The 15,740-nt window shown below is 61.4% G+C and overlaps 3 protein-coding genes across 5 annotated transcripts in view; 1 reads left to right on the forward strand and 2 right to left on the reverse strand.

The window, feature by feature from the left end:
* Positions 1–13,523, forward strand: part of LIMS2 (LIM zinc finger domain containing 2) — a 40,272-nt gene extending 26,749 nt beyond the window's left edge. For all 3 annotated transcript variants that reach the window (XM_052655071.1, XM_052655078.1, XM_052655076.1), the window contains exons 5-10: positions 9,815–9,964; positions 10,488–10,638; positions 11,544–11,636; positions 12,240–12,288; positions 12,475–12,550; positions 13,274–13,523. In XM_052655071.1, the coding sequence (XP_052511031.1) occupies positions 9,815–9,964; positions 10,488–10,638; positions 11,544–11,636; positions 12,240–12,288; positions 12,475–12,550; positions 13,274–13,421 (667 nt within the window). In that variant the 3' untranslated portion in view covers positions 13,422–13,523. The remainder of the gene's footprint in view (positions 1–9,814; positions 9,965–10,487; positions 10,639–11,543; positions 11,637–12,239; positions 12,289–12,474; positions 12,551–13,273) is intronic.
* On the reverse strand, positions 2,182–3,201 carry GPR17 (G protein-coupled receptor 17). Its single transcript, XM_052655088.1, has one exon. It carries the CDS (start codon positions 3,199–3,201, stop codon positions 2,182–2,184), a length of 1,020 nt encoding a protein of 339 aa, XP_052511048.1.
* A 1,524-nt stretch (positions 13,524–15,047) lies between the features above and the next one.
* MYO7B (myosin VIIB) overlaps positions 15,048–15,740 on the reverse strand; it is a 78,989-nt gene continuing 78,296 nt past the window's right edge. Inside the window, exons 46-47 of the mRNA XM_052663928.1 lie at positions 15,531–15,650; positions 15,048–15,149 (exon numbers count right to left, since the gene is read on the reverse strand). Coding sequence (XP_052519888.1) covers positions 15,048–15,149; positions 15,531–15,650 — 222 coding nt within the window. The remainder of the gene's footprint in view (positions 15,150–15,530; positions 15,651–15,740) is intronic.

Here is a 15,740-nt window from a genome sequence, read left to right on the forward strand (position 1 = left end):
GGTTCAAGGCACCCTGTCAGCCTTCACTGCACAGCGACTCCCTGCAGCCCTTGCCAGTTCCCAGCCGGTTCCCCCACCTACTCCCCTCCGCCCAAGCTGCTCAGGGCTCCCGAGCCTTCGCTGCCACTCCCACTTCTCTCCGGGTGCCCGGGAACCCACGCGGTCTCCTACTGCATGGCTGTGCTGTCCCTCTCCTGTCCCGGTTCCCCTTCCTCCACCCGTCTCTCTATGGCGGGCTCCTTTGGGGCTTTGCATTTGGTCCAAATGGCGCGTCTATGCTGGGCAATCCAGATGTCGGCCTCCACCCTAGACCTCTCCCTCAGAATACCCCATTGCCCACACGCCATCTCCACAGTGTCTGGCAGGCATCCCAAATGCCACAGAACCCAACCAGCCAATTTTGAGTTTCTCCTCTGCTGGCAATCAGGCCGCACGGAAGCACATACCTGCCTCGCTAGCAACACCTCAGTTGTCTGTCTGCCCCCCACTTCCTCCCCTATCTGGGCGCTGGACACCATCTCTGGCCCTGTTGGAGCCCCAATTCCTAACACTGCTGTAGTGACCTTGTCCATCTGCCTGCTCCATCAGAGACGTGTGTTATTCATCCTGGTGTCTGCAGGGTGCTCACTAGGAGCCTGAGTGTTGAGTGCTGATATGAGGGGTCTTGGGGGGCAGACAGTGCAGCAGGGGTCCCAAGTGTGGGCCTAAGCTGCAGCTCACGCTGGGACTCCTGCTCTAGTGTTTGCTGGAAAAATCCAGAAGAGGCTGGACTTGTTCAGGAAAGTAAATTATTGCTGTGGTGACAGGCAGGTGGGGCACCCTGCGGCCCAGGTCGGCACTCTGAAGCCCACGAGGCAGAGCGCCAGCGTCTGTGTGGGGTGGACCGGCTGTGGGGCCACCAGAACCACAGTGCATGCTGCTGCCTGCGCCACCACTTTGCCATTCTTGGGTCGGAAGGAAGAGAAGTTCTGGGGAGGGAGTTGCATTAACCAAACAGAATAACTTTCAGTTATTAAAGTACAGTTATGTATATGATCAGTATGCAGGCATGCTAAGTTGCTTCAGTCGTGTCCAGCTCTTTGTGACCTGGACTGTAGCCTGCCAGGATCCTCTGTCCGTGGGATTTCCCAGGCAAAGAATCCTGGAGCTGGTTGCCGTTTCCTTCTCCAGGGGATCTTCCTGACCCAGGAATCGAATGCGGGTCTCCTACATTGCAGGCAGTCTCCTGCATTGCAAGCAGATTCTCCACCAACTGAGCCACGAGGGAAGCCCTTATGATCAGTATAACCAAGTACATAAAAGGACTCTTGAGGGGCATACAGGCCACCCTCTAAGCAAAACACCTCCCATCTTGGCCAGCCAGGGGAAGGCCTCTTGGGGAGGAGTAGGACCCTGCCCCTGCTGGGTCTGGGTTAGGGGGAGATAGATTCGTGGGCCAGGCTGTGTGCCCCCCACACCCGGCAGTGATGAAGCTGGGCTCCCCGTGATGGCCCCTCATAGTCTGTGCTCCCCCGGGACTCAGAAGGGACAGGGCAGCTGCTGAGAAGCGCTGGGGATTGTCGGCACATGCAGGTCTGTGTGTGGCAGGCGGGACCCACAGGCCCTGTGTTGCTGGACGTCACCTGGAGATCACCTTGAAACGTGCTTAGAGTGTTTGGCTCTCGTGTACTGCCTGTGTCCCCTAAATGCAGGGGCCTTTGGGAAACGGGCCACAGAGGGAACTCAGAGCACCTTGCACTTGAGAGGAAATCTCCAGACACCTTCTCCTGGCCCTCCACCGAGCGCTGCCCCCACCGTGCCCCTCTTCTGGCAGGCCGCTCCCCGCTGTCTCCTGAGTTATCTCTGCCAAGCTTTGCCGCCATGTGTTTCTGTTGTGAGGAGGCCGAGAGCCTCGCAGGGGGCACTTGGGAGAGAAAGACGCTCACTGTTCAGGAATGTTCCTCTGGCCTCCTTGCCCCTCACCGGGGGAGGGGGGGTGGGGTCCAAGTCACTGAGTGTCTCCCGGCTGTGAATGAGCAGGCTCAGCCCAGACAGAACTGGGCGCCGGTGATGAGTTCGGACCTGGAAGCAGGTGATGGTGACCGGCGAGGTTTCGGTTTCTTTTCCCAGGGGAGGCGGGCTCCTCCTCGGTGAGGTTGCAGGGTGGTCCTTGTGGGGTTGGGGAGGGGGCGGGGCCCAGGCTCACAGCTCCGACCTGGCGCTCAGCGAGCTCTCGTTGGTCCTCCCGTCGGCGCTGGGCGGCGGCCCTGGGAGCCGCTTGCCACACAGCAGGCTGCGCAGGGCATCTCGGAACTTCTCGGCCACGAAGAAGTACATGACGGGGTCCAGCGCACCGTTGAGGCTGGTGAGGCAGGAGGTGATGCGGTTGCCGAGCGCCAGAGCGCGCTGCGCGGCGCACGAGGTGCGGTGGCCGCGGTAGCGCAGCACGTAGACGGAGCGGTGGACGTGATAGGGCACGAAGCAGACCAGGAAGATGGCCAGCACCGCCGCGATCATGCGCACCGCCTTGTTTTTGAGGCGCCGCTCCACGCGCGGGCCCTGCCGCAGGCTGCGGATGACCAGCAGGTAGCAGGTGACGGTGGTGACGAACGGGAAGGTGAAGGCCACGGCCAGGGACGCCAGGGCGTGCTGGGAGGCCTTTTCCCTGTACAGCTGCAGGCAGACCACCGTGTGGTTGGTCCGCACGGTCTGCGGGCTCACCAGCAGCGGGGCCATTGCCACGGCCACCACCACCCAGAGGAAGGCGCAGGCCAGGTGGGCGTGGAGCGGCCTGCGGAGCTTCAGGGACTTGACGGGGTGCACGATGGCCAGGAAGCGGTCAGCGCTGATGCAAGTGAGGAAGTAGATGCTGGCATACATGTTGAGGTAGAAGAGGAAGCCCGTGAGCCGGCATGGGATCTCCCCAAACGGCCAGTGATTCCCTGAGAAGTGGTAGACCAGGCGGGTGGGGAGGACCAGCACGCAGGACAGGTCGGCCACGGCCAGGTGCATCAGGAACACGTTGGCCGGGGTGCCGGACTTGTGATCCCGGATGAAGAGCCACAGGGCCAGGGCGTTGCCCACGAAAGCCAGGATGAAATCCAGGAGGTAGAAAGAGGCGAAGAGGACGTTCTCCAGGGGCGTCTCTTGGCCGCATTGCTCCACAGGGGCCAGGGAGGAGTTGGGCAGTAGACCTGGGGAGGCCACCTCGAAGCCATTCATGCTTCAGCCAGAGGCAGAGGCACTGAGCCTGGAGGGAACAAGCAGACAGGCCAGCTTCAGAGAGCCTGGGACAGGCGAGGCATCACCCTCTGCAGACATGAGCTCTTGGAAGCCTTTAGTACCTGCCGACCCCTAACCCCTGGATAGGCTGTTCCATGCTTGGCATTGCCTCAGGGGCTACAGGGCACCTCCTGTGTCCAGCTGGGGGTGGGCAAGTGTCAGTCTTGTCCAACTCTTTGCGATCCCATAGACTATAGCCTCTGTCCATGGAATTCTCCGGGCAAGAATACTGGAGTGGGTTGCCATGCCCTTCTCCAGGGGATCTTCCCCACCCAGGGATGAAACCCTTTCTGTTTTATGTTTTGATTTTATTTTATTTTTTTAACCTCAAGGCATGTCTTAGCTCCCTGAACAGGGATTGAACCTGCACCCACTGCTTTGGAAGGCTGCAGAAAGCAAAACCAAAACCAGGGCCTGGGTGCCAAACTACTGCTGGGGTCAGCTCCCCACCGTGCGGCCGTGTCCCTGTAGAGCATGGAGAGGTCGGCCATGAAGGCCACCTCTCAGGCCTGGGGCATAGAGTCAGCACCGCAGGGAGAGACGGACAGGCCCTGGGGGCTGTGAGGGCTGAGGGAGGGGCCCACATCTCTGTCCCTCTCCCCTGTGTGCTGTCTGACCGGTGGGGTGCATGAGTCTCCTGAGCCCTGCTTCTCGTGGGTGGGGCACCTCGGCGTGAGAGCCCAGTGTGGGGGGCTCGGCCAACTCCTCCTCAGCATCAGGTGAACCCTGCTCAGCCTCCCTGACCCACCAGTCCACTAGGCTCCCCAGTGCTCCCGGCACCGGCCATGGGAGGGCCTCACGAGGAATGTAGTGTCCTGCTCTGTCTACAGCACCTGAAGGCTGTCCGGGCCAGCATCCAAGGTCTTGAGCTTTTCGAACTCAGCCACCAGCCCTGCTTCGGGCATGTCAGTGGGCGGAGACTTGTGTCTTAGAAAGACAAGTGTCTTAGGCTTGTGCCTGTGGGTCCAGGCCTGCAGTGGGTGTTTTACTACCTGGAGTAGTTTAACTAGAGTTTTCCTGGTAGCTCAGACAGTAGAAGCATCTGCTCGCAATGCGGGAGACCTGGGTTTGATCCCTGGATGGGGAAGATCCCCTGGAGAAGGAAATGGCAACCCACTCCCGTATTCTCTTCTGGGAAATTCCATGGATGGAGGAAGCTCATAGGCTGCAGTCCATGGGGTCGCTTTAACTATCAGGAGGCAGATTCTTTTCCAGGCGAGGAAGAGCTATATGTCCCAGAGGTGGAGAGACTGTCCGGGATGTTCTGGCCAAGACCTGCAGCCCCAGAGAGGCCGGGACCGAAGGAGGCAGCCTGTCTCTGCCCAGCCTTACCCACCTGGCTTACCCTCAGTATAAACCAGAGGCTGCTTGGAGCCCTCCTGGCCTCAGAAACAAACCGTTTCTGTCTGGTGACCCCAGTTCTGATTGGGTCACTGGTGGTCCCTCCCCAACAGACAGAGTGACAGATTTCCCATGTTGATTTTGGTCAACTCAGGAGATTCACAAAGGAGGGGAAAGGTCCCAACGCCCTGCCTCCCACAGGCCTTGGACAGGTGTGTGCAGGCCAGACGGCACACAGCCTGCAGCCCCACATGGGGTTGGGGGGAGGGGGGCGGGTGCCATTTCTTCTCAGGGCACCTCTGCCTACAGTGCAACTTCAGGGGCTCCCCTGAGGCCCACCTCCCAGCAGCCCCACTTCCTGCCTGCGGGCTGTAGAGGGGGCAGGAGAGGGGGCTCGCAGGAGCAGTGGAATGGAGCGGGGAGCAGCGGTTGCACGCACAGCCGCAGGGGGCCTGGAGCAAGCTCTCTGTAAACTCCTCTCTCCTCGGGTCCTCTCCTTTTAATGACCGAGGTAATAGTCCTGGCAGGGGCTGGCAAGTGCTCCGGGAGCACGGGGACGTTAGCACCGGCAGTCCCTGAGTATGAGGCTGGGCGCCATCCCCAGGTGTGGGTTCCCGAAGTAGACGGAGCAGGGCCAGCGGTTCAGACTTTGGCAGCTAGGAGGGCAGGAGGGCAGGAGGGCAGTGTGGGTAGTGAGGAGCTGTCAGGCCAGGCAGCAGCTTGACCCTCTGCTTCATGCCTCATCAACCACCACTGGGGTCCCTGGGCACCCCCGGCACCCCCGCTGCCCCACAGGTGGCTGAGCAGGAGGAAGTCAGTGGTGGTGAGCACCTGGCCAGTCATTCTCAAGCCAGCGGAGACGCTCGCCTGACCACAGCACGTTTTGATTATTGGAGGGATCCAGGGATGTCCCCCTGCCCAAATCTCTCCTATACTCACAGTGGTTCAGGTTCCCTAAAATTCTAATGCAGAGATTATTTCTTGTTGCTCCCAAGTGTGTGTGACCTGAGGCAGTGGGGGAAGCGGGGGAGGCCTGGAAGCCAAGTGAGGGAGGGGTCTTGATGGGGATGGGGAGGGGCTGCCCTGAGGCCCAGACGCTACCCATCCCTCTGGTGGCACAGTCATCACCCAGCCCCTCTGTGAGGTCTGCTCGCAGGTACTGACCATCTTCTCTGCCCGGCGCGAGGCAGGCCTGCCTGGGCACTGCCCACCAGTCCTCAGGGGCAGACGTCCACTGCCTCCTTTTACAGATGGAGGCGCAGCATCAGCTCACTTGCCCAGGGTCATTTGGCCAGGGCAACAGCCCAGGAGTGGGAGGCCAGATCCGGAAGACCCAGCATGACAGCCAACACCTCCGCCTGCTTTTCCTCCAGGGGCTGACGGGCCCCTGCTGCCAGGGCTGGTGTGGAGCTGCCTCCCGGGCTCAGCGCCTCCCCTGCGGGCCTGACCCCAGGATCAGCGACGCAGTTTGCCCCACCCTTTGTTCAAGAAGCAAGGCTTTCCAGATGGTGACGGTGGAGCAGTGGGCTGAGCGTGGGGCCCTGCGTGTGCGCAGGTGGCACCCTGTGGGCTGCCTGGCGCCTGGCTTTCTGCTGCTGCCCAGGGCCTCCTGAGCCCCACCACTGAAGGCCACGTGCCCCGTGCTCTGTTTGGGTGCAGACTTGATTCCAGAACGCTTTCAGGCTTGTGTCAGATTCGTTGCGATTTCTCCACCCGGCCCCTGTGTTACGAGTTCTCATGCTGGTTTTGTGGGTCTGGGGGGGCTCCTGCTCCTCTCCACGTGTCCCTAGACACGCCTGCTCTCACTGTCTCTCGACGTCTCACTCTGCTCGGGGCAGGGCAGTGGGCCCCGACCAGGAGCAGGTGCAGGGCTCGGCCTCTGCGAGGGGACGTGGGTGGGTGTGCCATGGGAGGAGGCTGAGCTGGCAGGCGGTCTCTTGGAGTTGCCGGCACCGGTCCCTCCTGCCTCCTCGTTGGGCCCCTCCAGGTGCCCTGGCTAGAGGAGGAGAGTGGGGGTGTCGCTGCAGCCATGGGGCCGCAGACTGGGCACCTGCTCTTCCTTTAAAAGCCCCCACAGTGAGACAGGAGCACCGCCCATGGGCTGCTCTAGTTCAGACCAGGGAGGCCTCGATAAATAGGTTGAAGCGAGATGGCAGAGATGGCCCTGCCTTGCCTCTGCTGGGCCCGCGCTTGCCCCGCACCCCCGTGCCCCGCTCCCCAGCCCTGCCCTTACCTCTCACAGCCGGTCTGGGGCAGCAGGTGGGCTGCGGCCTGTGGGCGGGTGGTGGCTCCGTGTGACCGTGGTAGAGGCCGGCTGGCTATTTAAGGAGAGGCGGGGAGGCTGCACCCCCTCGGGCCCTGAAAGGCTGCTTCATTCCTGAGGGGTCCCCTGTGTGGTGGGCCAGTCCTCTGGCTGCCTCTGCTGCGCTGGGCTGTGAATATTCCAGTGTGTCCCAGCACACCCCCCCATCCCCCAGCTGGGCCGCCCGAGCATCACAGAGGCCGAGTGTGTGACTGTCTACGAAGCCGTGGAGTGGGCGCCGGCTGGGTGGGGGGCTTGGCTGGGACCGACAGACAACAGGACGTTTCAGAACAGGGTAATTTCCTACCGAGGGGAGGGGGCCAGGGAGGGGCTGGTTGCCATGACAACGGGCCTGGGCGCCTGAGCCTGCACTGGCCATCCGCAGAGCGGGGGGGTCTTGTGAATGGGGAAGGATGGGAGGCCGAGGAGTCTTGTTTGGTCAAATGAGGGGGATTCTTTCAGGATACTTGCTGTAGGGTTCTTGTGTCCTGCCCTGTATAATGAGGCCCCCTTTGGGTGTGTGGAATAAATCATGGCCTTTATCTCCAGCAGGGCCCAGCTGCAGGCTGCCTCATAATGGCACGCTGTCTGTGCCCGTGGGGACCCGGAGGCCTGGCCCTTGTCTGCGCGGGCTCCTCCTCTGGACAGGAGGCCTGGGAACAGAGCCACTGCCGCCTGCCCGTACTGCTCCCCTAGGCTCCTCCTGGGGGTCTTGGGGGTGGCTGTTTGGATGTCGCCAGTGGCTACTCTAGCAAAATTGTTTCTCTCTGTCTTTCCCAAAATGATACACCCAGTAGCACAGGGCACCAGACCACTATTTCTAGTTTCAAAAGACTTTACAACTTTTTAGTTAAGGTGTTTAAAGATATACATGCTATCACTGGGAGGAACCTCCCACAAGTACTCTCTGAAATGTGTTCTTTCACACAGTCCTGTGCACTTGGGATTACTGCCCATTTTACAGATGAGGAAACTGAGGCTCAGAGAGGTGACCTGACTGGCCAACCAGAAACCAGTGAGCCAGGATTTAGGCTCAAGCATGTGTCGCTCTAAAACTTAGGCTGCATGTGTGTGTGTGTTTTGTTCTCTTCTTCTGTTGCACCTCAATGGTAGAATTCCTAGGTTCCATCTTCATTCTACGATGGAAAAATTCTACAGGTTGTCCTTAGATCTGGTGCTGGGATCCGGTCTGTTGAAAAGATATTTCACATCTGGGGTTCCTGTGAGAGAGCAGGGTTCCTCAGTTCTGTCTTGCTCCGGAGCTGGTGGTGTGTGAGGCTCCCTCCCCACTGTGGCCCACCGTCCTGAGTTTGAGAGTTAATCTTTTAAGGAGACTCCCTGTGCATGCTCAGGTGCTCAGTTACATCAGACTCTTGGTGACGCCATGTTCTGTAGCCCGCCAGGCTCCTGTGTCCATGGGGTTTCCCAGGCAAGAATACTGGAGTGGGTTGCCATTTCTTCCTCCAGGGGAGCGTCCCAACCCAGGATTGAACCCGAGTCCTCTACGTCTCTTGCATTGGCAGGCGGATTCTTTACCTGACCTTCCTCTGAAAGAGGCTAACTCTGGTATCAGGTGGGCAGGAGGCTGGTGGGAGGGTTGGGGGCCTGGAAAAGGGAGGCAGGAAGGCCCAGATGCCGAGAGCACCGGCAGATCATGTGGCAGGTGGGGGACGGGAACAGGGCACTGTGGCCTTTGCATGAATGCATCTTTGCCTGGGGACCCTGAATCTAAATCCCTGCCGCCTGTGAGGGCCAAGGAGACAGAAACCGTGTTGATTTCCCTCAGTAGAGACCGCAGCTGTTGCCCAGAGGAGAAAGTACCATCAGAAATTACTCGGAGGTCTTTACAAAAAAGACTCTGTAATGACAGTGCCTAGGTCTGGGGGGCTCCATCTGGCACAGCCGTGCTTGTCTTTGGAGACAGAGTGAGCCTGTAGACGTCTGGGTTCCTCTTTGTTGGGAGGACCCCTGAGGAAGCAGGCCCTGAGTGCCCAACGGGCCTGGCACTCCTTGGCTCCTTGACTGGGCACAGTGGGATGGTAACACACTGTACAGTTACTCTTATGTGTTGCAAGATATTAGAAAAATAAAGCGAATTTTTGAGCTCCTCTTGTCCACATGATGTCCTAGGCTCAGAAAAAGCATAAAGAAGAAAAACACCACGTTTGCCTTGCTGTCCGTCAGCTGCAGCTTGCTGCTGTGTTTGCTTCTGCTCTCTGTCCTGTGCTGAGGCTCCTGTTAGAGGGCTCACCTGTGGCCTTCCCAGCAGCAGGATTGTTGGCTGGCTTTTCTGGGCCGCTGGGCTGAACCCCCAAGGCTTCCCGGCATTTGTTCAGGCTGTGGGTGAGGGTGGTGGTGTTCAGTCGCTCAGTCGTGTCTGACTCTTTGTGACCCCATGGACTGCAGCACGCCAGGCTTCCCTGTCCTTCACCAACTCCCGGAGCTTGCTCAGACTCATGTGCATTGAGTTGGTGATGCCATCCAACCATCTCATCCTCTGTTGTCCCCTTTTCCTCCTGCCTTCAATCTTTCCCAGCATCAGGGTCTTTTCTAATGAGTCAGATTTTTGCATCAGGTGGCCAAAGTATTGGAGCTTCAGCTTCAACATCAGCCCTTCCAATGTATTGATTTTCTTTAGGGTCTCGACTGGTTTGATCTCCTTGCAGTCGAAGGGACTCTCAAAAGTCTTCTCCAACACCACAGTTTGAAAGCATCAATTCTTTGGTGCTCAGCCTTCTTTATGGTCCAACTCTCACATCTATACATGACTACTGGAAAAACTATAGCCTTGACTAGACAGACCTTTGTCTGGGGTGTTTGGGGATGTCTTCTCCAAGGAGGTGGCCCAGTTCTCTGGCGGGGGCTGCGGAGGGGAGGCTGTGTTCCTCACACCTGCCTCACTCCCCACAGACACCTGTGCCGACCCTGTCACAACCGCGAGAAGGCCAAGGGCCTGGGCAAGTACATCTGTCAGCGTTGCCACCTGGTCATCGATGAGCAGCCCCTCATGTTCAAGAATGACGCCTACCACCCTGACCACTTCAGCTGCACCCACTGCGGGTAGGGGGAGAGCTGGGTGGAGGTGGGACAGCCATCCAGGGCAGTGATGGGGCCAGAAAGGAGGACCAGGTGGGCAGAGGGGCGACGGGAGAGTGGGGTGCAGGGGCAGGTAGAATGGGGGCCCGAGGGCAACCATGCAGGAGGCTGCTCTCTTTGGGGCTCCGTTCAGGGAGGACTGGAGACTCAGAGTTGCACGAGGGATGAGAGAGGAAGGAGAGGCTGCAGAGCTCCCCCTCAGGTCTGTCCCAGATGCCCAGTCTGATCTAGGGGCGGAGGGACCGGGAACAGATCTGTGCCAAACACAGGCCTCCTTCTGCGAGGGCCGAGCAGGAATCCCATGCCCTGGGGCCTGTCTGGGGCACAGGAAGTCTCCAAAGAGGGCAGAGATGAAAGCAACGCGCCTGCCCGAGGGGCTCTGCAGGGACAGAGCTGGGGTGGGGGGCTGTCCGGAAGCTGCTTCCTTGGGTCTGGAGGGGCGGGAGCTGGGCAGCACCCTCACTGGGGGCTCTGCGCTGTCTTCCAGGAAGGAGCTGACCGCAGAGGCCCGGGAGCTGAAGGGCGAGCTCTACTGCCTGCCCTGCCACGACAAGATGGGGGTCCCCATCTGCGGGGCCTGCCGCCGGCCCATCGAGGGCCGGGTGGTCAACGCGCTGGGCAAGCAGTGGCACGTGGAGGTGAGCAAGGCTGGTGTGGACAGCAGGTGGGGGCCTGGCTCATGCTCACACTCCCTCCCAGCCCCGGGCTGTGCGGCTGGCTCCCGGAACCGACCTTCCTCTTGGGTGCTGCCCTTCCTGGCCCCTGGCTGGGGACAGGTTAGCCCACAGGGCCCAGAGGCCTGAGACCCAGAGACTACCCCTCAATCTTCCTTTCCCTCCTGGCCTTCTAGAGGATTCCAAAGTCCTAGGACACCCCCACCCGTCCTCCCTTTCCTGGCCTTCTAGAAGATTCCAAAGTCATGAGAACACCTTGGGGACATTGGTCTGGGGTGGGATTGTGGTTGATGGAAGTGGCTGTGTGTACAGCTGTGCAAACAGGGGAGCTCAGCCCACCTGCGGACAAGATCGTCAGGGGTGTCCCACTGGGTCTCCAGGCCTCTGCTGGGGGCTCTGGCACTCACAGTCACTACCTGGAAGAGAGGCATGCAAGCCCGTGGCCAGGCCAGCTCTGTGTCCCACAGGCTCTGCCTTGGGTGGCCCCTCTGTGAGGGTCCTGAGGTGGCCCCTGGCCCCCAGCCCCACATGGGAAGGTAAGTCATCACACCCAAAAGCCTCCCTGATAGGAAGACGTGTCCGGTGACCCTGGGCTTATAGAGACAGAGGAGTCCGTGGGAGTGCAGCCCTCCATACTCCAGGCACCTCGCCGGCTCCTGACCCCTTGGGCTGCGGGTGCCTCACAGCAAGGAGTGACGCCTGGTGAGCAGGGGCAGCTCATGGAGGTGTCGGCCCCATGGCCCTCCTGTGGGTCCTCTGGGGCCCCCACCCCATCAGCCTCTGGGCTGCCTCCTGGGGTCGCTGCCATCTCTTGGGGAGGTGGCTCCTGCCCCAACTCTGCCATCCCTGCCCCTCGCCCCCCTCCCCAGCACTTCGTCTGTGCCAAGTGTGAGAAGCCATTCCTGGGGCACCGGCATTATGAGAAGAAGGGCCTGGCCTACTGTGAGACCCACTACAACCAGGTGCGGCTTGAGGCAGGGCAGTGGGATGCGGTGCTGCGGGGAGCCAGTGAGGGCGGGCTGGCCGGAGAGGGTATGGGGCAGCCTCCCTCCCTGGGAGCCCCGTGGCGGGTGCTGAGTGGGGTCTGTGCCCCAGGCCTGTGTGCTGAGTGTCTCGGGACCTGGGCAGCCCCTCTGACCTCAGTGTCCCCGTTCGGGGAATGTGCCCTGTGGCCAGGCCTGTCGTGGGGACTGCGTGAGATGGGATGTGGAGTCCTGGGCTCTCGGGGTGACATGTACCGCAGTCCCCCTCCCTCCTATCAGGCCCAGCAAAACTGCCCAGAGGATGGGCTTCCACCCTGACCACACCGCTCAGGACACCAGGGCAGGAGAGGGGCCTTAGAGGGGGCAACACCTCCACCTGTGTTTCCTGGGGGGCGGTGATTCTGACCAGCCCTCAGGCCCAAGGCTGTGCCCTAGTCCAGGAGGACTAGGAGGCCTAGGAGGCCCGGGAGGCCTGGGCAGATGACAGGAGCTGCCCTTTGGGGTGGGGTGGGGCCACACCCCTGGCCCAGGGCCAGGGGCATGAACGCCCTCAGCGTGTTTAACCTCCTGCTCTGTCCACAGCTCTTTGGGGATGTCTGCTACACCTGCAGCCACGTGATTGAGGGCGATGGTGAGCACCACCCCCCTGCCCCCGCCCCCTCCCCCCATCCCTGGGCCCACTTCCTACCCCAGCCCCTGTCCCCTGCGCTCTCTGGGCTTGTGCGCCCTGCAGCTGTGTGCCCAGCTGGCCCTCCCTGTGCTCAGGGAGCCCTGTGGCTGACCTGTGGGGTCACTGAGCCTGCGTCTGCCCCCACAGTGGTGTCAGCCCTCAACAAGGCCTGGTGCGTGCACTGCTTCTCCTGTTCCACCTGCAACAGCCGGCTCACCCTGAAGTAAGTGGCGCGCCCACCCCTCGCCGCAGCCCCGCCCTTCCCCCACTCCCTCACCCTTCCCCCACTCCCTCACCCTTCCCCCACTCCCGCACCCTGCCCCCACTGGCCGCCCCCCCACCCCACCCCCACCCCCCGCAGCTGGAGAGGAGCCGCTGTGGGCGGAGACCCACACAGCACCCCTCTCCTCCCCTTCCCGCTCCTGGAGCCTGCTGGGGACTCCCGCTCGAGTTGGCTTTCCATGGTTTCTCCCCTTCATTGGGCCTTCCCTGAATGCCCACTGACATCGGCCCCTGGGGATGCAGTGGGCACACGGGCAGCCCCCACCCCGAGCAGGGAGGTCCAGGGACCCTCAGGGCACAGCAGGAAGAAGAGTCGCACTGAACTCTGGGGAAGGAAGAGCCCGGAGCTGCACACTCAGAGCCAAAGGAAGCAGACCTCCTCTAGGAGAATGAAAGGGGCAGGCCAGCCAGAGCTGGAGCCTGGTCTCCCAGGACAGCAGAGAACCTTCCCATGGAAGGTTCTGGAGTGTCAGCATTCAAGAAAAGTCTCTAGGCAGAAAGGGAGGCCTGGAAGCCCATCTCCTACCTCCAGAGGTCTACCGTGACCTCTGGCCACAAAGTCACGCCCAGGGTGGGGAACAGGCTGCTGTGTGGGAGGTGGTGTGCTCCAGCCTGGGGCCCAGAGGAGACCCCACCCCTCCTGACTGCTGCCCGTCCTCTCCAGGAACAAGTTTGTGGAGTTCGACATGAAGCCGGTGTGTAAGAGGTGCTATGAGAAGTTCCCGCTGGAGCTGAAGAAGCGGCTGAAGAAGCTGTCGGAGCTGGCAGCCCGCAGGGCGCAGCCCAAGTCCTCGGGCCTGCACCCTGCCTGAGAGGCCCGCCCACCTTGCCGCTTCCTGCTCGTAGCTCTTCTGCTGCCTGAGGCTTCACTCCCCACTTCAGCTCCCTGAACCTGCGGCATCTCGCTCCTGTCTCTCTGCTCAGCATCCCTCCGTCTCCCCCCCACCTTCGAGCATCCCTTCTCTCCCTGCTTCCACGAGGCCACGGGGCAGGGGCCTGGGTGTGGTGTGCCTGTGACAGGCCCACATCCGGAGTTTCGGCCCAAGGTCCTCCAGGGCCAGGAGCAGATAGGGACCAGTGCCACCTGACTCACCCTGCCCCGCCCTGGCCTGCCCCATCTCTGCAGGAGGCCTCCTGGCAGCGTGGCCAGCCTCTGCCCCACGTGGCACAGATGGAGCCCCCAGCCGGGCAGCCACCCTGGGCCCTAGGCCACGTGGGTGGGGGGCCTCTGGTAAACTGTCCTTCTATCCCCACCACGTGCTCACTCAGTCAAGGAGGATCCCAGGACCCAGACCAGGCCGGCGCATCCTGCGCTTCACCCCACACCATAGCTGGAGGGCCCAGCGCACCCCGCCTCTGGGGCACATGCTGACTCCCCGGGTGCAGTCTGGAGCCAGGAGGTGGTGGTCCCCAGTGGGTGGCTCATTCCTGCCCTCCAGGAAGGACGTTACACCCGCACAATGAATGAAGGCTTCTTTACACCACCCCAGGGCCTGTGTGGTTTGTGGCATCAGGTGGACGTGCTGCCACAGTGTGAGAAAGACAAAGACCAGATGGGACAGGCATCCCAGGGCAAGGCTGCAACGGGGCCTGGAGACAAGCTCAGCAGACACCCTCAGTCCTTGAGGGCTGGCCCCGTGGGGGCGGTCCAGGGCAAGCCCAGGCTCCAAGGCCCTGCATGCAGGTCCGCCCTGTGTGTGGGCAGAGGGGCCCACAGCTCCTCCAGCAGAACCCCCTGGCAGCCTCCCGTGCCCAGAGTCCTGCTGGGGAAGGAGAAGAGGTGTGCCAAGGGGCCCATAGGGGCTCCCTCCCCAGTCTGAGAAGCAGGAAGGGAAGGAGGTGGAAAGAAAGCTGAGACACGGAAGTCATTCTCTGAGGATGAAGCTGTCCTCCCTGTCCATGGGGGGATCATAGTGCTTTTTGCTTTTTACAGAAGGAACTTTTCCTGGCCAGCACCTCCTGGATCTCCTGCCCATCTAACCTGCAACCCTCTTCTCTCACCGACACACACTCCCCAGTGCTCCAGGAACGTTTATTGAACATTTCTAGGGGGTCCATGCATTGGAGAAGGAAATGGCAACCCACTCCAGTGTTCTTGCCTGGAGAATCCCAGGGATGGGGGAGCCTGGTGGGCTGCCATCTATGGGGTTGCACAGAGTCAGACACGACTGAAGCAACTTAGCAGCAGCAGCAGCAGCAGGGGGTCCTCTCCGTCATCCACCCGTCAGCTGGGAGGCCTACCACTCCCGGTGCTGCCCTGGGCTCCTGCCTTTGCCCCTCATAGTCAGCACCCAGGGGAGGGACCCACTGGGGTGCCAAAGGGTGGGAGGGTGTGTTCTGGGAAGAGGGCAGGCCTTGGGCCCAGAGGAGGGCCCTGGGTAAGCCCCACAAGGACCCTGACTGGGGAGGGCGGCTGAGTGGGCCAGAGGACCCTGCTCCTACAGGTAGCTTGAGACTGAGCTGCGGGGGCCCCGCTGCCGGTTCACGGTGCTTATCAGCTGCTGCACGTATGAGGTCAGCAGGTCATCCATCTTGTAGCCCTGCGTTAGGGAAAGGTGGGGTACAGTTAGGCAGGGCGTGGGCCATGGCTTGGGGGCAGATGTGGTGAAGAGAGAAGCAGGACCGTGTCTGGGCCCTGAGAACTCGCCCCTCCTGGGACCACAGAGCCCCCTGCCAGGCCTGATGCCCCCGAGTGACATGCCCAGCCCTTCCCGCACTGCACCTCCATCGAGTCCTCCACCAGCCCAGCCTGGCCTGTCCCTGCCAGGCATGGGAGCCGGGCCCTCCCATGAGCAACTCACCCGGTGGCATCAGGGGTCAGGCTGTGGGAAACCCAGTGTCCAGAGCCTCTGGGCGCTTTGCGTCTGGGCTGGGAAAAGGGACATGGGGCCCCCGGAAGGCCCCCCAGGCCTGGAGCTCACCAGAGAGGTCTCACACAGCAGGCGGCTGCCCCGGCCCAGGCCCCCTAGCACCATGTGGAAGTAGGTGCTGCCGCTGCTCCAGCTGGCGATCTTGGTGAAGGGGTAGGTGGTGAGCAGGTCCTGCGGCCACAGCAGGCGGGTGGGTCAGAGCCAGCCAAAGCCCAGGAGGCCTGAGGGGCCCCGGGGCTGAACTGCTGCCCAGGATCCTCC

This window comes from Budorcas taxicolor, chromosome 2 (assembly GCF_023091745.1).
Source record: "Budorcas taxicolor isolate Tak-1 chromosome 2, Takin1.1, whole genome shotgun sequence".
In the NCBI taxonomy this organism is placed as follows: domain Eukaryota; kingdom Metazoa; phylum Chordata; class Mammalia; order Artiodactyla; family Bovidae; genus Budorcas; species Budorcas taxicolor.

Bases quoted from the DNA above. Each gene is read 5' to 3' on its own strand.
- GPR17 (XM_052655088.1), bottom strand. From the start codon at position 3,201: ATGAATGGCTTCGAGGTGGCCTCCCCAGGTCTACTGCCCAACTCCTCC.